At 35.4% G+C, this 18,182-nt stretch overlaps 1 protein-coding gene and 1 long non-coding RNA gene across 5 annotated transcripts in view; one reads left to right on the top strand and one right to left on the bottom strand.

The window, feature by feature from the left end:
* The window catches only part of PTBP3 (polypyrimidine tract binding protein 3), a 45,078-nt gene that overhangs the window by 1,315 nt on the left and 25,581 nt on the right, over positions 1-18,182 (top strand). For 2 of the 4 annotated variants that reach the window (XM_015652507.3, XM_015652508.2), the window contains exons 2-5: positions 2,527-2,618; positions 13,498-13,569; positions 16,124-16,287; positions 17,146-17,292. In XM_015652507.3, the coding sequence (XP_015507993.1) occupies positions 13,545-13,569; positions 16,124-16,287; positions 17,146-17,292 (336 nt within the window). In that variant the 5' untranslated portion in view covers positions 2,527-2,618; positions 13,498-13,544. Of the gene's footprint in view, positions 1-2,526; positions 2,619-4,210; positions 4,341-13,497; positions 13,570-13,885; positions 13,914-16,123; positions 16,288-17,145; positions 17,293-18,182 lie in introns of those variants that run through there. The other 2 variants (XM_015652509.2, XM_015652510.3) reach the window with 2 other exon arrangements.
* Positions 14,470-18,182, bottom strand: part of LOC107216054 — a 39,086-nt gene continuing 35,373 nt past the window's right edge. Inside the window, exon 3 of the long non-coding RNA XR_001525367.2 lies at positions 14,470-14,926. This is a non-coding gene — a long non-coding RNA (uncharacterized LOC107216054). The remainder of the gene's footprint in view (positions 14,927-18,182) is intronic.

The following is an 18,182-nucleotide window of genomic DNA, read 5'->3' as shown; positions in this document are numbered from 1 at the left end:
GAAGTCAGTGCTCCAACTTCATTCAAAGAGTAGATGTTACACTAATTTAAACTTGCATCCTGCCTGTCAGTGATTTGTAAAACCTTTGCTGTTCTTAAAAGCTAGGTATTCTGATACAGAAGTTAAGAAGCCTTCTTTTTTGCCTTGCGATTCAAAAAACCTCCTGATGTCTTTTAACACACTGTTGTAATAGAAGCCTTTATAGGGAGACATGTTGATGAGAACAGTCTTGTATAAATGCTGATTAATCAAACGGCAGATAGTCTTAAGAAGTATCTTTCTGAAGAATTTAATTTTAAAAGTATACTGAGTAATTCTGCTATGATCAACGTTTTTTCACACTTGCTTTAAAACTACATGTTGCAAGATTTCAAGAGAAAGTTATAGTTCTCACTGGAGTGAGAATCTTTTTTTTTAGTTAATCTGTCAAATGTGCTTATGGAGGAACTTGTGATTTTGTTTTCTCTTTGTTCTATTTGAGAATACAGTTTTGGGTTTTTTTTCCTTAAGTTGTGGAATTGCTATCTAATGTGGGTGTATGATTCTGAAGCTGTGATGCAACTAGTATGATAAGTCTCTTTTCCCAAGTTTTTTTTTTTTTTTTTTTTTTTAATTTTCATAGTTTTATTATTTCAGTTGAGAAAGGATGGAAAAAGAGTTATCTGTCAGCTGGGGTACTGCCCTGAAATACTAATAAAGATAACTTAATGTTGACATTGTTTCTGGTTTGGGTAGAAATGAGGCAGGTAAAACATATGTAGTTCTTAAACTGAAAAAATCTAACATTGTAAAGTAGAACCTCCCTAATAAACTATCTTTTGAGGGAGTGAAACAAAGACTATAGACATATTAGAGGTGAATCTACTGAGTATTTTTAAAGAAATTTTCTGAAGCAGAGCCTTTATATGTTTTAGTGAAGATGCAGGTGGTTGGTGATAACTGCAAGTTTGAGTATGCTCTGAGATTCTAAGTGCTGTCTGTGCCACTTCAGGAAGACCTGGGGGTTTTGGGTGATTTGGGGGTGTTCTTTTTTTTGTTAGAAGATGCTAAACACCTTCTGAGAATTGAATGTCATTGTTTGGTCTCCAAACTGTTAGTTGAAAATTCAAGCTGCTAAGATAGGTGTTGGTTAAAACTGCCCTAATAGACCTAAAGTTAAACAACATTTTTCATAAGTCCTCTTGTGACTTTTTATTTTCAAGGGCATTTAATAAAAAAAAAATAAAATAAGAAAAATTACACTTCCTTGCTGCTTTGATACAGAAGTGGAGGCATCAGTTTATTTCTGTGAAATGCTGAGGCTAATTTAGATCCAAACCTTATATTTAATGAGGGTGAGAATATGTAAAAGTAAACACAGAGAAATAATTTTTATTTGGATCAGAAAATTTCTGTAGAAAGCTGTGAGAATTTCATTTTTATGGCAAAGAAATTGGCACTCTATTTAAGTTTATTATGTTAGCAGGAAAATGTGACTGAAGTTAAAGTGATGAAATTCAAAGAAACCAGACTGGTGTGAACTGTAATTTTTTGCTGGTTATCAAAAGCAGACCAGATATGTACCTAAACCTATGGGTGTTGAGGTTAGTGGGTCCTTGTGTTGCTTGGTTAGCAAGAGGAAAACTCAGGAACAACACTAAATACAGCAGCTGTATTTTATTTTCAAATTAAATTCAGTCGTTCTTGTACCAGATTAAATCTTCAGGTAACAAGACTTCAAAATTCTGGAAGATAATGCTCAAGCTTTTAAAGAGTCATTAACCACTTCTTTATTATTATCCACAGATTTCTGGCTCAGAAGCCTTTTTGATTTTTTTTATTATTATTTATGTTCTATAGAGAATTACATAGTTTACCTTTTCCTGTCCTTGCTTTATAAATACCTGTTTTTAACCCACTTTGAGTTATGTGCTTGTGGAAAACATGTTGTATAGCCTAGTATGAATGAAGTTCACTCCCCAATCTTCTTTACTACTACTATCTGATATAATCAGAAATGGAAATCATCTATCACAATCAGAAACATGAAAATAGAGAAATATAAATAAATCTCCTAGTTTCCCTAGCAGCTGTCAAATTGCTGTTCATTTGATTTAATCTTTAGTCAAGAAAATTAATCTGCTTTGTGTACCCTGTCTGGGGAGATAAGCAGTTGATTTGGGTTCTATCAGGGAGTATTTATCAGGTTTTCTGCTGAACTAATCCTGTGTTAAGTGATAAGCACAAGTGTGTGTTTGTTAGCTTCTAAAGGATATTGTGATTAAATGAAATCTTGTATCAAAACATGAGGATGAGAGTTATATTATAGTTATATTATAAAATTAGGCCTGCAGCTGCTGTTTCAAGGTACAGTTCTTAATTCTTTTGCACCCGTTAACTGTTGCATGTAATTGCACTCTTGCTTTTGGTTTTCCTGCTTTTGACCATTGTATATATTTTGTACTGTTAGTTTCATTTGGTGCTGTATATTTTTAACTAAAGAGTATATTTAAGAGACCTTTTTTCCTTTTTCTTTTCTCATTTCAGCATGTGAAAATTGTGCCTATTTCTTCAGGTCTGTGGACGTGAGTTTTACATTGGCGTTAGAGGCAGCATTTTTGACACACTTTGCAGAGTGGGTAGGTGAAAAAAAGATTTTGACTGCTCCTGTTGATACCACTCTTCCTTGCTCTTGCTGTTTCCCTCTGGCTGAAGTTGTTCAAACTCAGGTCTGCTGCCAAAAGAGCAGCACCATCCTCAACAGTGCATTTCTGCACCTCCCTCATAGTGTAGCAACTGTCATATGTGAAATGCATGGTAAAATAAATTATTCTGGTACCGTGCTGCCTTGCAGTTGTTAGTCACTGCAGTGAGAGCTGTGAAAATAGAATGGTGAGGAATGACATGACTACCTTTGCTCACTGCAGCCATAGATCAGCTTAAAATGACCAGGAAACCACACCCTGAACTTCTTGTGAAAGCCAGTGGAATGAATGCTCATATGATTCAATAAACCAACCATTACCTCTGCAATTAACTTTCTTAATCACACTGAACTACTAGTAATTTAACTTGGTGCCATTCTTACTCATTAAAAGACATGGTGTATTGCAATGGCATTTGAAGTCAAGGAGAAGATAAATCATTCTTTCTGCACAGTGAGTAGTAGAAGCAAAGGAATCAGAATTGTGTTTGCATGTGTACACTGTGTGAAAGTGTGCATGCTTCGCACAAGCGCACAAGTGGATGGTGGGCTCAGCGCTCTCTCTTAAGATCTTACCATTTAAATGAGACAATACTGTTATCTTGGAAGGAGGATTGCATTAATCATGGGAATAAGGATGATCCAAAACCAGTTCACATATAGGCAGAAATCAAATCTTAACATGTTGTCTGCTTTGGGTGGGACCAGACTATATGGCAGAACTGGGGAATGGTAACCTTTTCCTTGTATGTAGGTTGCATGGTAGCTACAGCTGAAGTACATGAGAAGGATGTAACAAAATTTTAGAGTATTTCTCCAGCTTTTGATCCAGCTTACTAGGTAGTTCCTAGACTGCACTATTTTGGAAAAGACAATGAACATTTTTAAAGCAAGAATTCAAGGCACATTTTTGCACATGTCCAGAGTGATAACATACTTCAAGGGCTCTATTTGAATGTGTAAATTATTCTTCAACACTTTGAGATACAGACTCCTATCTTAAAGGTCTTTTAAAACCTAAATGATTCTATGATTCTCTATGTCTTCAGGCTTTTAACCATAGTGTTTTCTAGGCTAAGAACAAATATTGTTTGGCAGTCAGTATGAAATGCATGATGGTGCAGTGATCCCAAAGACCACTAAAAATGAAAAGAATACATAATCCAAGTATTTTATTGACTTGTAACATTAAGAGGTGACATAGTTCAATTAATAAATTACATTTAATCCCTCTTGCTGTATTTAGGCCTTTATCTTCCTGATTGTGCTCAGGAATTAATTAGGATTTTGTTTCTCTATTTTTTTTTTTCCATTTCTATAGGTTTTTTGCTGGTTCACTTCCTCATTTTATTACACATGATACTGAATTAATTTTCTTACTCTTTTGATTTGTCAGTTCATCTGTTTCTATTTTCTAATCTCTGATTTGTCTTTCTTGCTTCACGTGTACAGACAAACTGTTTGTTCTGGTCTTGTGTTATCGTGAAAACAACTCTACTCATGTCTGTTCCTTCCCCTTCATCTCAGTTATCTGTCCTTTCCCAAAACACAATCAATGTTGGAGTAATTCGGTGCACAGTTTATGACCTTGGATATGGTGGAAGCTGCAGTGCAAAACTTAGTTTCTGTGGAGAAAACTTCTAAAACTCAAAAGCAGGTGATATGCTCGTTTTTCATTTGATTTCTTGCAGTGCTAGAAACTTTTTTTTCTGTGTAATAAGATGTGGTAGAGAAGCTGAGCTCTCTTAATTGTCATTAGGTTGAAATTCTGTCGTAGAAGATTTTCTTGCTATATCGTTTTCTTCTACTGTGTACAAATCTGCTCATAAATACACAATGGTTTTCTAAAATGTATGGAAGTACAATTAGTGCTTTAAAAGTGTGACAGTAACTTGAAAATAATTCTTCATTGCTGAATCTTTCCTGCAATGTTCCATAACATACTGTCTGTAGGGAAATCAGTTTGCTCATGCTAATTTTTGTCTTGCCATCGCATAAAATAAGTTTCAACTGTATGTGTGTATATTTATGTGTATGTACAATAATGAGACTTCTATGTAAATAAGAAGGTCACTCTGTCTGTACTGTTCCTTTGTAGCTTCTGCTCTATATAACTTGTTTTTGGTATGGTTGCTCTCTGTAGGGCTAAGGGTTGGATGATAAATGCAGTCTTTGGTGTAAAATCCTTAAGTAACAACATTAGAATTCCTTAGAAATATTTTATTTTTGTGAATTTTATTTTGGACATATAGGATTTATCTATTTTCTGTAGAAAATGGGTATTTTTAGTGCATGTCTCTAGCAAGTGTAGTGTAGCTTGTTGTGAAGGATGTTATGTTCTCTCAGAGAAGCTATTTCTCATGTTACTGGTTGCCATTTCAGTGTGTACCTTAAAATATAAGGAGAGCAACTCAGAACACACACCAAAAGCAATGTCTCAGCAGGATCCAGGGTTCTAAAAGCAATCCAAAGACTAGATTTGAACTGTCCTAGACTGAAAAGTGTTGGTCATAAAATTTTCAACCAAACAGTCAAGTTTAAAACTGTAGACTTTCCAAAGGTGGTAACTTGTTTAATAACCATATTTTGTAAAGCACAGAGAATTAACAGGGTGCATGGATTTAATTATTGATAAAATTCGGGAGTTGTATTCTTCTCAAAGTCATGTTTCTTGCATAGCTGGTTGTATGTTTTACTGTTAAATCACAATATATTCAATCAGGGAAAAGTAATTTTTTTTACCAACTAACTGGTGTGTTCCATTGAGAGGTGGAAGAAATGAAGACTATTGGAGGATATATCACTGAAGTAAAACTGAAGGGAAAAGTTCATGTGTGACTTATGTCGTATTTAGGTGAAGAAATGAGCAAGGAGAAGAACTTGTCCAAGTGTATGGAAAAGATGAACCATTCATTTCCACAAAAGATACATGTTTTCTGAATATGGGGGAGAACATAAACAAAAATAGGGGTTTATTGATGCTGTGCTACATCCTGAGTCTGCCAAAAGGCTAAGATTATGACTTTTCCCTCATTTATGCAACAAGTGTATTAACATGGAAGCTTTCATCTAAAGCATCTTTACAGGGGCTAGTTTATTGCTAATTTTTCCAAAAGATGAAGTGGAGGTGGGCCTGAGAAACACAGACCACTGCATGAGAGAATTTCTTAGCGTGAGAAACTGATAAGAAACTTTGCTAAGGAAGCAGAGAGGAAACCAAATACTCATGAGACAGAAAGGGCAAAAACTGTGGGGTTCATCGGTATGACTGTATTTCCCTTACATACAACACTACTCTCCTATAAAGTATTAAGGAGTAAATAAAAATTCAACTTGTAAATAGAAATATTGAATCTGTTGTTGATCTTGAGGCAAATCTTTCACCTGCTAGAACAAGAGCTTATTCAATTCATAGGTGATACACATAATCAAAAACACTTTTATTACTTTCCAACCTCTCTACTTTAAGTGTGAAATTTTTAGAGCTTTTAGTCCTAGATTTAAACGATTGTATGTGCATGTGAATTTTCCTTTTAAAAAAGAATTAAAATTACTCTCTTTTGGATGAGATCTTTAATTGTGAAGCAGAAAATTCAGTAGTCAAAAATCATACAGTCAAGAACATGTGTCTTTAGAGTGTCACAGTTAAGTTGAGACTGGAAAGATTTTTTTTTAAAACTATTTGTAAGGCTTTGAAAATTGATAAATTAGTAAAGCAGTTTCATGCTTTTAAGTTAAATGATTGATCACTTAAGAGTCACAACTTTTTAGTAGCTTCCTATGAATCTGTGATGCTTTTTGGGCATACGAGAAGTTAGTTTCCGCCCCCCAATATTATTTTCTTAAACTGATCTGCGTATATTTAGTTCTGCCAAACAGTAGGAATCAAAGTAACAAAAGTAGATGTCTTTTATCCTGCAAGGTAGAGCAGCTGATAAACACTGTATCCTGGAATTTTTCTGTTTTCAGAAGGAACTAGAGTAAAAAATGAATGCCAAAAGGGATGCTTCAGATAGCAGCTTTGCAGAAATTTTGATTGGTATTGTAATCCAGCTAGTTGTTTTCTTTCTCTTTCTTCATGCTGTGCAAGTTTAACTATTTCCTTTGCAGGGGGAAAGAAAATAATCCACAGTTCATCACATTTTTACTTTTATCACAGTGTTTTTCTTTCTTCCTTTAACCCGTTTTACCTTTGCATAATTTGCTAACATCTTTCAATCTTTTTTTCATTTTTCTTTCTTTTTTCAAAATTTTTTATATGTGTTATTATATAGTATAAGTGTTGATACAGATCTCTTAGCAATTTATTTAAACGGAAGAATCTCTTTTATAGCCTTTCACACACACTAGTTCTTTTGTTAAAACCCCCCCTGGATTTTGTTGTTACAATATTGTTGGGCATTAGTGTCATGGTGTTGTTCTGTTTCTTTCAGCTTTACTTTCTGGATTTTAACCTTTAAAAAAAAACAAAACCAGATTGTCCACTTATGGTACTTTATATGGCTGGCCAAAACACTTTGCTTCATGGTAAAGTATAAAACGATGCAAAACCCAGTGTGGCATTGTATAGATACATTTGTGATTTTAAGGTATAAATCCCTTAAATTTGAAGCCAAGCACCTTCATCTACACAGTACTTCATTCTGTATAGTGTTTATTTAGAGATATGTTCCCATATTCATTTGCTTACTAAGAAATAGAATGAAAACTTTTAGTAAGGATTGTGTTGACTGTTCTATTGATAACTTGAAAAAGATATATAAGTAAAAAACTGTGTTAAGCCCTGAGGAAAACCTAATCTTCACATATTTAAGGCATAAGCTAGCTAGGAAGCATAGGTATCAATCTTTGTTTTCAGAAAAGTTTGTATTTATACTATTGGAAATTATATCACGTATGATGATATCAGAAAGGAAAGCAGTCATCTTTGATGACAGTTTCAAAGAAAGCTCTGTCTCTGTGTTATGATGCCTGCTTGATCTCTGGAATATTCAAGGTGGTATATGCCTTACTGTCCTTTTGGATGAGCTTAAAGCCTTCACACTGAGTAGAGATATTTCTGTCTTTAAGAATGAAAATTTTATATTCATTAGAAAACGAATTGTCAGTTTTAATTTTACAGCTCTTGATAATCACACACTCAAGGTTGCTTTTGCATATTTTGCATCTTTCAAGAGGCAAATGTTATTTCCCTATCTTCTTGCCCTGTATCTAGCAAAAATGCAAAGTATGTAATGTTTTTCTCTTGAGCATTTTAATTACTATTACATAACTCTTTGAAAGTGTGCAGTTACCAGTTACTTGTTACCAGGACAGGAGGGAGCTTCAGTAGTTGACAGCAGATGCAGTGGAGCAAGCTGTGTTGCTGGCAGAGCCCGTGAGCATTCAAGCCTACAGAAGCACAGCTATCAGTGCTAAGACAGTGCTTCTAGGGTGACTGGCAATCAGCAGCCTGAGCCTGTGTTTGGGGGAGTGTCTTCATAGCAGAAGAAAGGAGGCCAGCTATGTGATTTATTGAGTTATGATCATTGCCTATCATTTCCTTCGTCTTCAACTTACTGAAATGGTAGGCTTTATCTATGTAGGGTCAGTTTATTTTTAATACAAGTACATGGTTTTGAAATTTCCCGTAGTTTGGCTCCGCTTTCTTTGAAATCTTTATTTTTGGCGCCAACAGCATTGTACTTCACATTAAATCCCCATTTTGGAAGTAGGAGCTGCATCCCCTTTGCAAACATGAAAGAGGAAGAAAGAGTAAAGGAATATAGCAATTAACTAGAGACATGCAGCAGACGTAGAAGATAATGGAAATTTTCACTCTTCTCATGACCCTTAGCTTTTGTTTTCACAGTCAGATTCCATAAAAATTAATAAAGTATGCAGTAGAAAAATTAGTTTAAATATAACAATGGTTAGTCACTGGAATAGCTTGAAATTGTCATGTTTTGAAATTTGCCCTTTTGGGGCAAATTTCAAGTAATTAGTTTGTTTTGCTGTGTAGAATCCTGTGGAAAAATGTGCAGGTTTAATTTACGTGCATTGAGAGAGGTCCTTTTTGAAAGAATTATTTCTCCTTAAAATTGCCCATGATCTTTTTTCATAATGAAACCTGTGATAATATTCTTCCTTATTTTTGACTTTAAAAAATAACAGCAAGAAGATGACTAGCCAAATCCTAGGAAAATCATCAATACAAATATAAGTTTCTCTGGAACTATCTCATTTCTAATTAATTAAACTGTACTGGAGAATTTGTGACTTCTAGAAGAAAAAAAAAAAGGAAGAAAATAGTGCAGTTGAAAGCTGAGGGGAGAGTAATAAGGGTCTTACAGGATTTTTTTAAAAATTAAAAGATTGTTTCTAGGATTCAGTGATTCCAGAAGTAACGCTACACCTGCCATAGTTTTTACACATGGACATGTTCTAAAGAAGGATTTTGCAGTAGTAGACTTACCCTTCTGTTTCCAACTATAGGTGATTCATAAAGGTTTTAAAAACCTTTGTGACTGAGTTGCTGACTTTCAGTTACTTTCAGATAAAGCATTCATGTGCTATGAATGCAGCGGGTTTTATCCTGGAATTGCAGAGTCATTAGTATAAATTATATCAGAATTTTAAATATCATTGAAGAGCTAGAGTAGTTTCAGTACAGGCACCTGTTGCTGTAGTTAGTTATGTAATATGCTGTGTTTAGTCAGGAAAATTGATCTGGTAGGTACAGAAGAATACTTTGTTTCATTAATCTGTCACTGAGTGCCACACTTTGTGGTGGCCTCTTCTTGGACTGTTCATTCCGTGCTATAGATGTTAACCTGTTTTTAAAGAAAAGTTGAGGATCAAGCTAAGCTTCCTAAGTAACTGGTTTCTAGTTCTTACTCATTACTACAAGGAAAGAATAAACTTAATCAAGCAGTAGCTGTTCCATTGCTCTTGCTTTACCCATCACCAAGTAATAATCCCCAAAAAATGCAAAAATGCTGCCTTGAAGTAGGAGAGGTGGAAAGTCTTATGGCATAAAAAAAGGAGGCTTAAGATGTTAGGAGATGATTAATGTGTTTGGAATGAATGCAGGAATACAGGAGGATGTTGCGGCCTTGGTTTGGTAGCTGTCCTTGCTCTGAACAATTCCATGTACCTTCTTTACCACAGTCTGAAAGAAGGAATTTTCACTATGAAATTGGTATAATCCTGGCACACAGAAGGCAGGTGCTACTTTCTGTCAGATAGACTTTGTGCTGGAAGAAGTGTTTTTTATCAGGGAAGGGTTAGGCAGCATGATTATTTGGCTTGCCTCCCTGTTCACTTCACAGTGTGGCCTCACAGAGAACTGGTGCGAGCAGCTTGCTGAGGTTAAGCAGCTGTCTTACCCCACACAGCTGTGCTGTGAAAACTGAAATGGGTATGAGGGCACAAGGGCAGTGTGAGCTTCTGTCTCAAAGTGCTTGTCAAGTGTCCATGAGCTGGACAAGGAAGGATGTGAAGGTATCCTTATAAGCAGCATTTGGCTGCTCTTTTGACTGTTTTTCAGCTGGACTTAAATAGTGGATAACTAAGAAGTAACCAGTGGGAAACTAGCCTCCGTAGAAAGATTCATTCAGAATCCTGTAAGACATTATCTAGGGCACATTACCCTCTTGTGTGGACTTTTGCAGTACCAAGGGCCTTGCAAACTCAAAGGCCTCGCAAACCTGTTTACAAGAGCAGATCTTTGTCACCACATTAAATACTTGCAAAGTTGCAAAGTATTAAAAATTATCTCTTTCACCTCTATGTGGGGAAGAAAGTGATTTAACAAACCGTCTGTACAGAAAAATATTGTAATTTCTTCGTGTATTCTATATGAGCAGATTTGTGAAAACACTGAAGAAGTAAATGTTGTCTTTTTCAGTAATCCAGAATATCTCAAACATACACATTTTGTACTTCAACTTGCACAACTGCCATGGTGTCAATTTATCTTTGCAATCTTCTAGAATGTTTTTGCATTTGCTTTGTTTCTGCTTTCAGTCAGTGACTGAGAAGGCTTATCATTTATAAGCTGGCTAAATATGGAGAAGATGAAAAGCACCTTTTTAGTATTCTTGTGCTTGAGAAATACTTGGGTTAGCCACCTGCAAAAACAGTGGCATTCCTAGCAGTTTTCATAAACTACGTCCTTCCAAGGGGCATGCTATAGTTAATAAACGTGCTGTAATTGTATGGGTGTGTATATAACTTAGTATTGATACAAAAAGTTAAAAATTGGAGTAGTGTTTCATTGGAGCATTCAGATAATAACAAAAAGTATAGCCAAAATCTTCAGGTAAGATTTTAAATCTTTCTATAAGAAACTAAGTTTTGTAGCCAGGGCTTAAGAGTTAACAAGCCTAGGCCAGGCCAATTATTCTACAGTGTCTTGATTTAATGCTTGTTTTGTTCTGTTTTTAATGCAAACATAGTTAAAAGTATATCAATTAAAAAATACTCCTTGTATTAGGTTGAAGATATGAAGACAGTTTGAAATTATGATGGTTCCCTGTATTGCAAGAATCCCAAAGCTTTGTTGATCTTTTATTAAACCAACTATTAACTGCTGCAGTGGGTTAATAGTTGTCAGTGTAACAGCAAAATCTAGGAAACTGTTTTAGGATACAGTGACAGAATGTGTCACTTTTAAGTACAGGTCCATGTCATGGATGAAGGTGGTAATTTTGGTTTCATTTTTCTCCTGTTGGAGCTGATTTGGTTCACCATGGTGAAGCAGCAGTTCATTGTGTGCTGAAATGAGCTACAGCTTTTGTTTTAGAGATACAGGCCAGTTACACAGAGTTGTGACACAGGTCACTGCAGCCATCTGAATTGTGTTTCTCTGTGTGTGTGCTAAAAATGGAAGAGGTTGGAAAATGTTTTCATCTGAAAATGTCTGAGATTCTTCTTTTTTTTTTTTTTAATACCAGTGTATATAAAATTTAATATGAAATTGTAAGAATACATGTTGGACATGGTAATACACCACATTTTTTTTCACAGCCTTCTGGAAATAAGCAGAGATTTCTTCTGTTGAATAAATGCTAATTTAAAAACCAAATGAAAGCCTCTACAACAGGAGTTACATCAGTAGCAGTTTTTCTTCAGTATATGAAAGGAAGGTTTGGTGTAATAAAGGATCATTAATACCTTCTACTACATCTGCACATACAGCTTTTGTTTAATAAACATTTTACAATCAAAATATGATCTTTAGGTGAAATACCTGTGTGCCAGTTTACTCAATGTACTGCTAATAGGAGAAAATTAATATCAGTATTGCATGTTAATTACCTTCTAGTATCTGTGCAAGTACAGTGTGGTGTGCATGACATCTAGTAACCATTTAATTGAGATTTCTTTAAAATTCAGGGTTTATATTTTTTAGTTCTTGTAATGTAAAAATGATTTTGCTGTTTGCCACAATTAGATGTTGTATTTAAATATACTGTTAAGATGCAGTTTCATGGTTAAAAATAAGTCTACTGTTGCCAGAGAGGAATGAACACACTCATGTTTTCTTCCATCCCACACTAACACCTGTGCTCTTTCATGAGCAGCTAAATTTGGCTGAAAAGGTTTTTAAGCACCCTAGCCTAGTCAGTCTTCTGTTGTGAATGACTTTCCCACACTAGGGAAGCAGCAGGAACACATGATTAACAAGGATGAAGAGAACCTAATTGCTCCTTTAAGCACAGACCCCACATAAGCCAGTACTCTGAGCAGTGTCTTTGCAGCCAATGCGAGCCAAGCATGATGGATTATCTTTACCCCTTCTTTGCATCGGATCCTGCCACTTCTCAGCCTCTCTTTCAGCTGAATAACTAATCTAACTCAGTTTAGAATGCTAGCAGGCTGAAGAATTGATTAATCTCATAGGAAAACTCTTGGGCACTAGACTTGATGCAAAATAAACAGTTCATGTGCATGTGGGAATATTGGACCAAGGAAAATGGGAAGTTCTCTTTCCACTAAAGTAATGAGAAGCTTTTTGGATCAACTTATTCCATCTTGTAGAATCACTCCCTTAGTTTCTATTTTTCATTAAAATTATTTTATAGCAAAAGAGTGTGGTGAAAGTTTCAGGAAACTTAACTGCCTTTTGGCAGTGTTGTGGTACATTGTTTCAGTGTTTTGAAGCTGATACTTGGTTGGAGTATTACAGCAGTCTTGATGAGAAAACAGATGTAACTGGAGCTAGATGCTGATTTTTTGAATGAAGGACCTTTAATACACAAATGCTTTTCAGTAGTTAGAGCCTCAGATTATTAACACTCCTAAAGCAAATACTTCGATCTTTGTCCTAAGAATTTAATGGTAAGTCATATGTATTTTAAAAAAAGGTACTGAAAACCAGTTTGTTTGTGTTTTTTAAAATGTACCATGGGTATGTTTAAATATGTCTCAAATTAGTTTTGATTGAGGTCCCTTGTGTCCTGTTGTAAATGCAGACTTTACCTGTGTGGCTGTGCATTGTGAAAGTAATGTTGTATTGCAGACCCAGAGTCTGCAGCCAGCTCATTTAGTTTCTTAAGCATTTGTTATTCTTGCTTTTTTTAAAAGTGAACTGTGGTGGGATAGATTTAAATATGAAGTGTAACACAGCTGAATTTGCTAATTTGTTGAGACATGGGGAAAAGTTATGTTGTTAGCATTTTTTTCCCAGAAAAATAAGTTCCTGGAAGTTGTGGGTAATGTATATAGGAAGGGGGTGTTCTTGGGAAGAATAAGTAAAGGGAGTTGTTGCACTTTCATATTACCTTCCTCTGTAACAGCTTTTACTAGTAATGTTGTCTTTTATTTCTTAGTGTGGTCCTGACAAGCTTCTTCTGGTGTCAGTAACAGACCTTTTACCATGAGCAATTCTACTCCAACTACAGGTATACATTAAAAAAAGAAATCAAAGTTCTTCAAGTGTTCTTTTTGTGCTTTTTTTTTTTCCCCCCCCCTTTGTTGTGTGTGTGTGTATTGAGGAAGATTCACTAAGTGTGTGTTTACCTCTAGTTTTAGATCAGACAATAAGTTGAGAGAAAGCTGGCTACTGCTTTTGTTGGTAATACTTCCAGCATTAGGTGTACATGGAGTGTTAATGACCAGTGGTTGCATGAATTAACTTTATGTCAAATAAATTAACTAAATCATGACATGGACAATTGCCTGTCAGCACTGGTTTCCTAATAGTTTATTTTATATCAGGGCAAAGGACAGAGCACATCATCTTTTGGTAAGTGTCTAAGACTTGCTATATTTTCAGTGGCAAAGAATGAAGAGCGTGAGGAGCTAACTTGAAGATTTTTCTTTTTGATTTCTTTGACCTACACATGTCAGGTTGCTGACATGTATATACAATATACTGCTGCTGATTAATTCAATGTGATGTCCAAATATTTTTGCTTGGCTTGAAATAACATTATCTTATAGCTCAGCAGTGTAAGACCTGAAATATATATTATTAATTAACACTGCAATGACTGATCCTTCACAGTGGATCCTAGGGGTCTAAATGCTATAGAGGTTTCTGGGATATATTACTAGCATTAATAACCATATAAATCTAAAATCTAATGTAATTGCTATTGAAAGGCATTGTTTTACCTAATACAGCTGCTTCAGCTGCAGCAGTTTATTGTTATGTTTGGGGTTTTGGGGTTTTTTTGGTCTGGTGGGTAACATATCTAAAATGTGTACCTCTCTACCTCAGGCTACTCAGGGAATACATTTGTACCAGTCATGAATTGCGATTGTAATGAACTTCCCTTTGTACATCAGGAACCAATTTTCACTTTGTTCATAAGGCTTCTTTTGGTCTGTCTGAAAGCATTTTTACTTCTACTCAATTGAGTGTACAATACAGGACGGTGATCACCTTTGGCATGCTTTAAAGAATTGTTAAATCAATTTTGAAATTTAGATGCTGGAAGATACAGATGGTTATCACTCTGCATCAAAACTAGTATCAAACCACAGCTGAAGAAATAAGTATGGTTTAAAAAACTATGAAGTTTTGTGTTTGAGATGTACCTAAAGTTTTGCAAGAAAAGAAGCACTTCAACAGTTTGCCAATTAGCTCCATTTTGTCACCTCTGACAATGTGTCAGAACCCAGAAGATACTGCTTCTTCGAGAGTCTTTCATATTAAACGAAAGGCAAAATTCATAGTAGGCTTCATTTCCTGCTTTCTTTATTCAAGCATTCTTTGACTTAGTATAAGTGAGGGACCTCTTGTCCATTTTGAACCTGAAAAGTAACAAAATAGGTTGTTAGAGCTTACTAGTAATATGTCCTGTTGTGGCTTGGTACCAATACGTATTTAATATGGTCATGTTTGTCTTAAAGTTCACATTTTTCAGAATGCATATGAGCACATGAAGCCATGAAAAATTTCTTGATGGAAAAATCAATGCATAGCAGACCTCTCAGTTTTGCAAGTGGGAGAATTGTTAAATATGGTATGGTTAGGGCTTTGATCATCCAGCTTGAAATTATGCAGGCTTTTAGTAAAAAGACCCTCTGTAAACATCCTTATGCTGAATAACTTGCTTGAACCAGTTCTCAGTTTGTATAAGAAATCTATACCAAAATCTGAAACTTCTTACAAAACTCATACAGAAATTTCTTCCCAATCTTTTGTGTTTCTCCTTGGAAGGCTGGATGCAACACATTAGGTATTGAAGCTGTCTCTCTTGCCTCCATTGCAACTGCTTCTAGAACAAAATGCTTGTTCCAGATGTGGTGTTCTGCTTAAAAGTACTCAAGGATATTGAGTAATATTCTTTAAATGCAGTCATTGGTCACTTACCAGTCACTTACAGGATCCAAATAGGCAGATGTTAAAAAAAACAAAACACTCTGGCAGTGTGTCAACATGGGAGACTTAAGAGTTTGCATGGATTTCATGCTGTCTTTTTCAAAGACTTTTTAAAACTTAAAATCATTTGGAACAGCAGGCTTTCTTTAATGAAGTAAAAACAAACCCCAAACCTTTAGTTAGCAATTCAATCACAGAAAGATAAGTTGGTAATAAAAGGAAAATTAATGTATTACCTCTCGATTATGTCTTTCCCCTCTTCTGTGCAACTAACATTTTATAAATATCTTATGTAGGCATTTGGGGAGAAGTTACTGGCCTCCCTCTAAAAAAACCAAAACAACAGAAAACCAAAACCAAATCTCCAGAAAATAAACAAGCAAGTCCAAAGCAAAGCCAAACATATCCTACCCTTCCCTTGCTATCAAGATTTGGAATAGTTGATGATGTCTTCTTACACTGTGTCTTTGTTAGATGTGAAATATCGTTTCTTAAGGTTCAAAGAACTATACTTAAGTCAATGTCATTGCTGAGGCATCAGTTTATCTCCTTTAGGTTCTGATATTTACACTGTGCAATGAGTTTGTCTTGTATGCTTGTCTGTCTCCCTCCCTAAAATATTTAAGATAATGAGAAGAAGAAGAGTAAAGGAAACAAATCGCCATGTTCCCCTTCGCGTGTCCTTCATATTCGTCAAATTCCAAGTGGTGTTACTGGAGCAGAAGTTGTTTCATTAGGTCTCCCTTTTGGCAAAGTAACCAATCTCTTGATGCTACGAGGAAAAGGACAGGTATGTAGTTTTCAATGTTTCAATAACAAGAGCAAGACTGAAGATGTGGTTCATGTTTTGATAATTTTGATCTTGTGCTTGAGTGAAATGATTGCAACAATGTCTAAATATTTAATTGAAAGCAGGACATTTTTATATTTTTAAATGTGAAAGGATGTTTTGAAATTTATTTTAAAATTTTAATTTGCTTTTGGATTAAATAATGAACTAGAAATTTGTTAATAATATTGCTAACTGTTATTGCCACTTTAAAGGAGAACATATAGATGATAAATCACTGCATTGTCACTATTGATGACATATGTCTTCAAAGAGCCTGCCTGCTTAAGTTACTAACATGCATGCTAATTTTTTGACGTCTGTTTAATCTTACTAGATGTGGAAGAGTAGTTTGTGTCATGAAGAAACACAGAAATCCTAAAAATAATAAGCATTCACTCAAAAAATTGTCTTGAGCACTGAGCAGTATCAATACAATGCATAAACTGATGGATGTTTAATGTTCTGTCCCAACTTTTTCTATCAGTATGCATATCAGTTATCTAGGTAATAGTGCTTGGTTTCAGTAGTTTAAAAAATTGATTAGCAGTGTGGTTCTTTCAGCAGCATTGCTTTCCTATATGTCATACTTACCCCATCTCTTTTTAAATGACACAGTGTACTTACAATGTCAAACTTTCTAAGAAAACCCACGATTTGAATAAAGTATGCAAACACAAATGCATTCTAATGCTGAGCAAATCAGTATTGTACTTTCACATAATCTTTTTCTAGTGAGAGTGGAATTGGGAAAAAATGATGTTTTTTTCTATCTTATTAACAAAACCAGCATTGAAATCAGCTGTGTATTGGTTGCAGGCATTTTTGGAAATGGCTTCTGTAGATGCTGCTGTTTCTATGGTGAACTACTACACTCCTGCCCCACCTCATCTCCACAATCAGACAGTTTATATTCAGTATTCCAATTACAAGGAACTTCGGACTAACAATCAACATCATCAGGCTGTAAGTACAGTATTTCCATTTTATAGGATATAACTGTGTGAGTTGTGTACTGTTTTTTTACTAGGGCAGAGTTAATTTTCCATATAGCAGCTTGAGACAGAAACTATTAATCTTGTGACACAAAGTATTAATATCTTCTGCTTCTTACGTTGCCCTGCCAGTGAGATGGAAGAAGATGGGAAGGGTTTCAGCTAGGACAGTTGATTGCAACTGACCCAAGGGATGTCCCATGCCGTATGGTGTTGGGCTCAGCACTGAAAGCTGGCGGAAGGACAAAGAATGAGGGATGTTTAGAATTGTGGCCTTTTTCTTTCCAAGTAATTGTTACACTTGATGAAGTTCCTACTTTCTTGGAAATGTTTAAACACCTCTCTGTCAATGGGGAAGGTGTTTAAACACCTTGTTTTGCTGTACTTGCATTGTCTGTTCAACTGTCTGTGACTGAACCACATGAGTTTTCTCACATCCGCTCTTCCAATTCTCTCTCTCATTGTGCTAAGGGAAAGTGACTGAGCAGTTGTGTGGCACTTTGCTGCATACCAAGGTTAAACCACAGCACTAGTAAATAAACAGGCTACTCTTCTCTATGCCAGCAGACAAATTCTGATATATATATATATATATATAATATATATAATTTCAGTAACTTCTTACAGACAGGGACTTCTCAGTATCTCTAAAATTACCGTGGAGGAGTTCAAGTTCAAAAGTAGTTCATCATGATCATGAAACCAAGTGAAGGTGGCAGGAGGACTGCTTGTATGAGCAAGAAGCTCCTGACTGAGCTTAAACATAAAAGAGACAGAAAAGTTGGAATCATGAACAGGTACCCAGGAGGATTATAGAGCATTATCTGAACATGCAGGGATATGTTAGGAAAGTTAAAGGCC

Source organism: Parus major, chromosome Z (genome assembly GCF_001522545.3).
Source record: "Parus major isolate Abel chromosome Z, Parus_major1.1, whole genome shotgun sequence".
Classification (NCBI taxonomy): Eukaryota; Metazoa; Chordata; class Aves; order Passeriformes; family Paridae; genus Parus; species Parus major.
The sequence above is the reverse complement of the archived record's forward strand: the minus strand, read 5'-3'. Positions and strand labels throughout refer to the sequence as shown.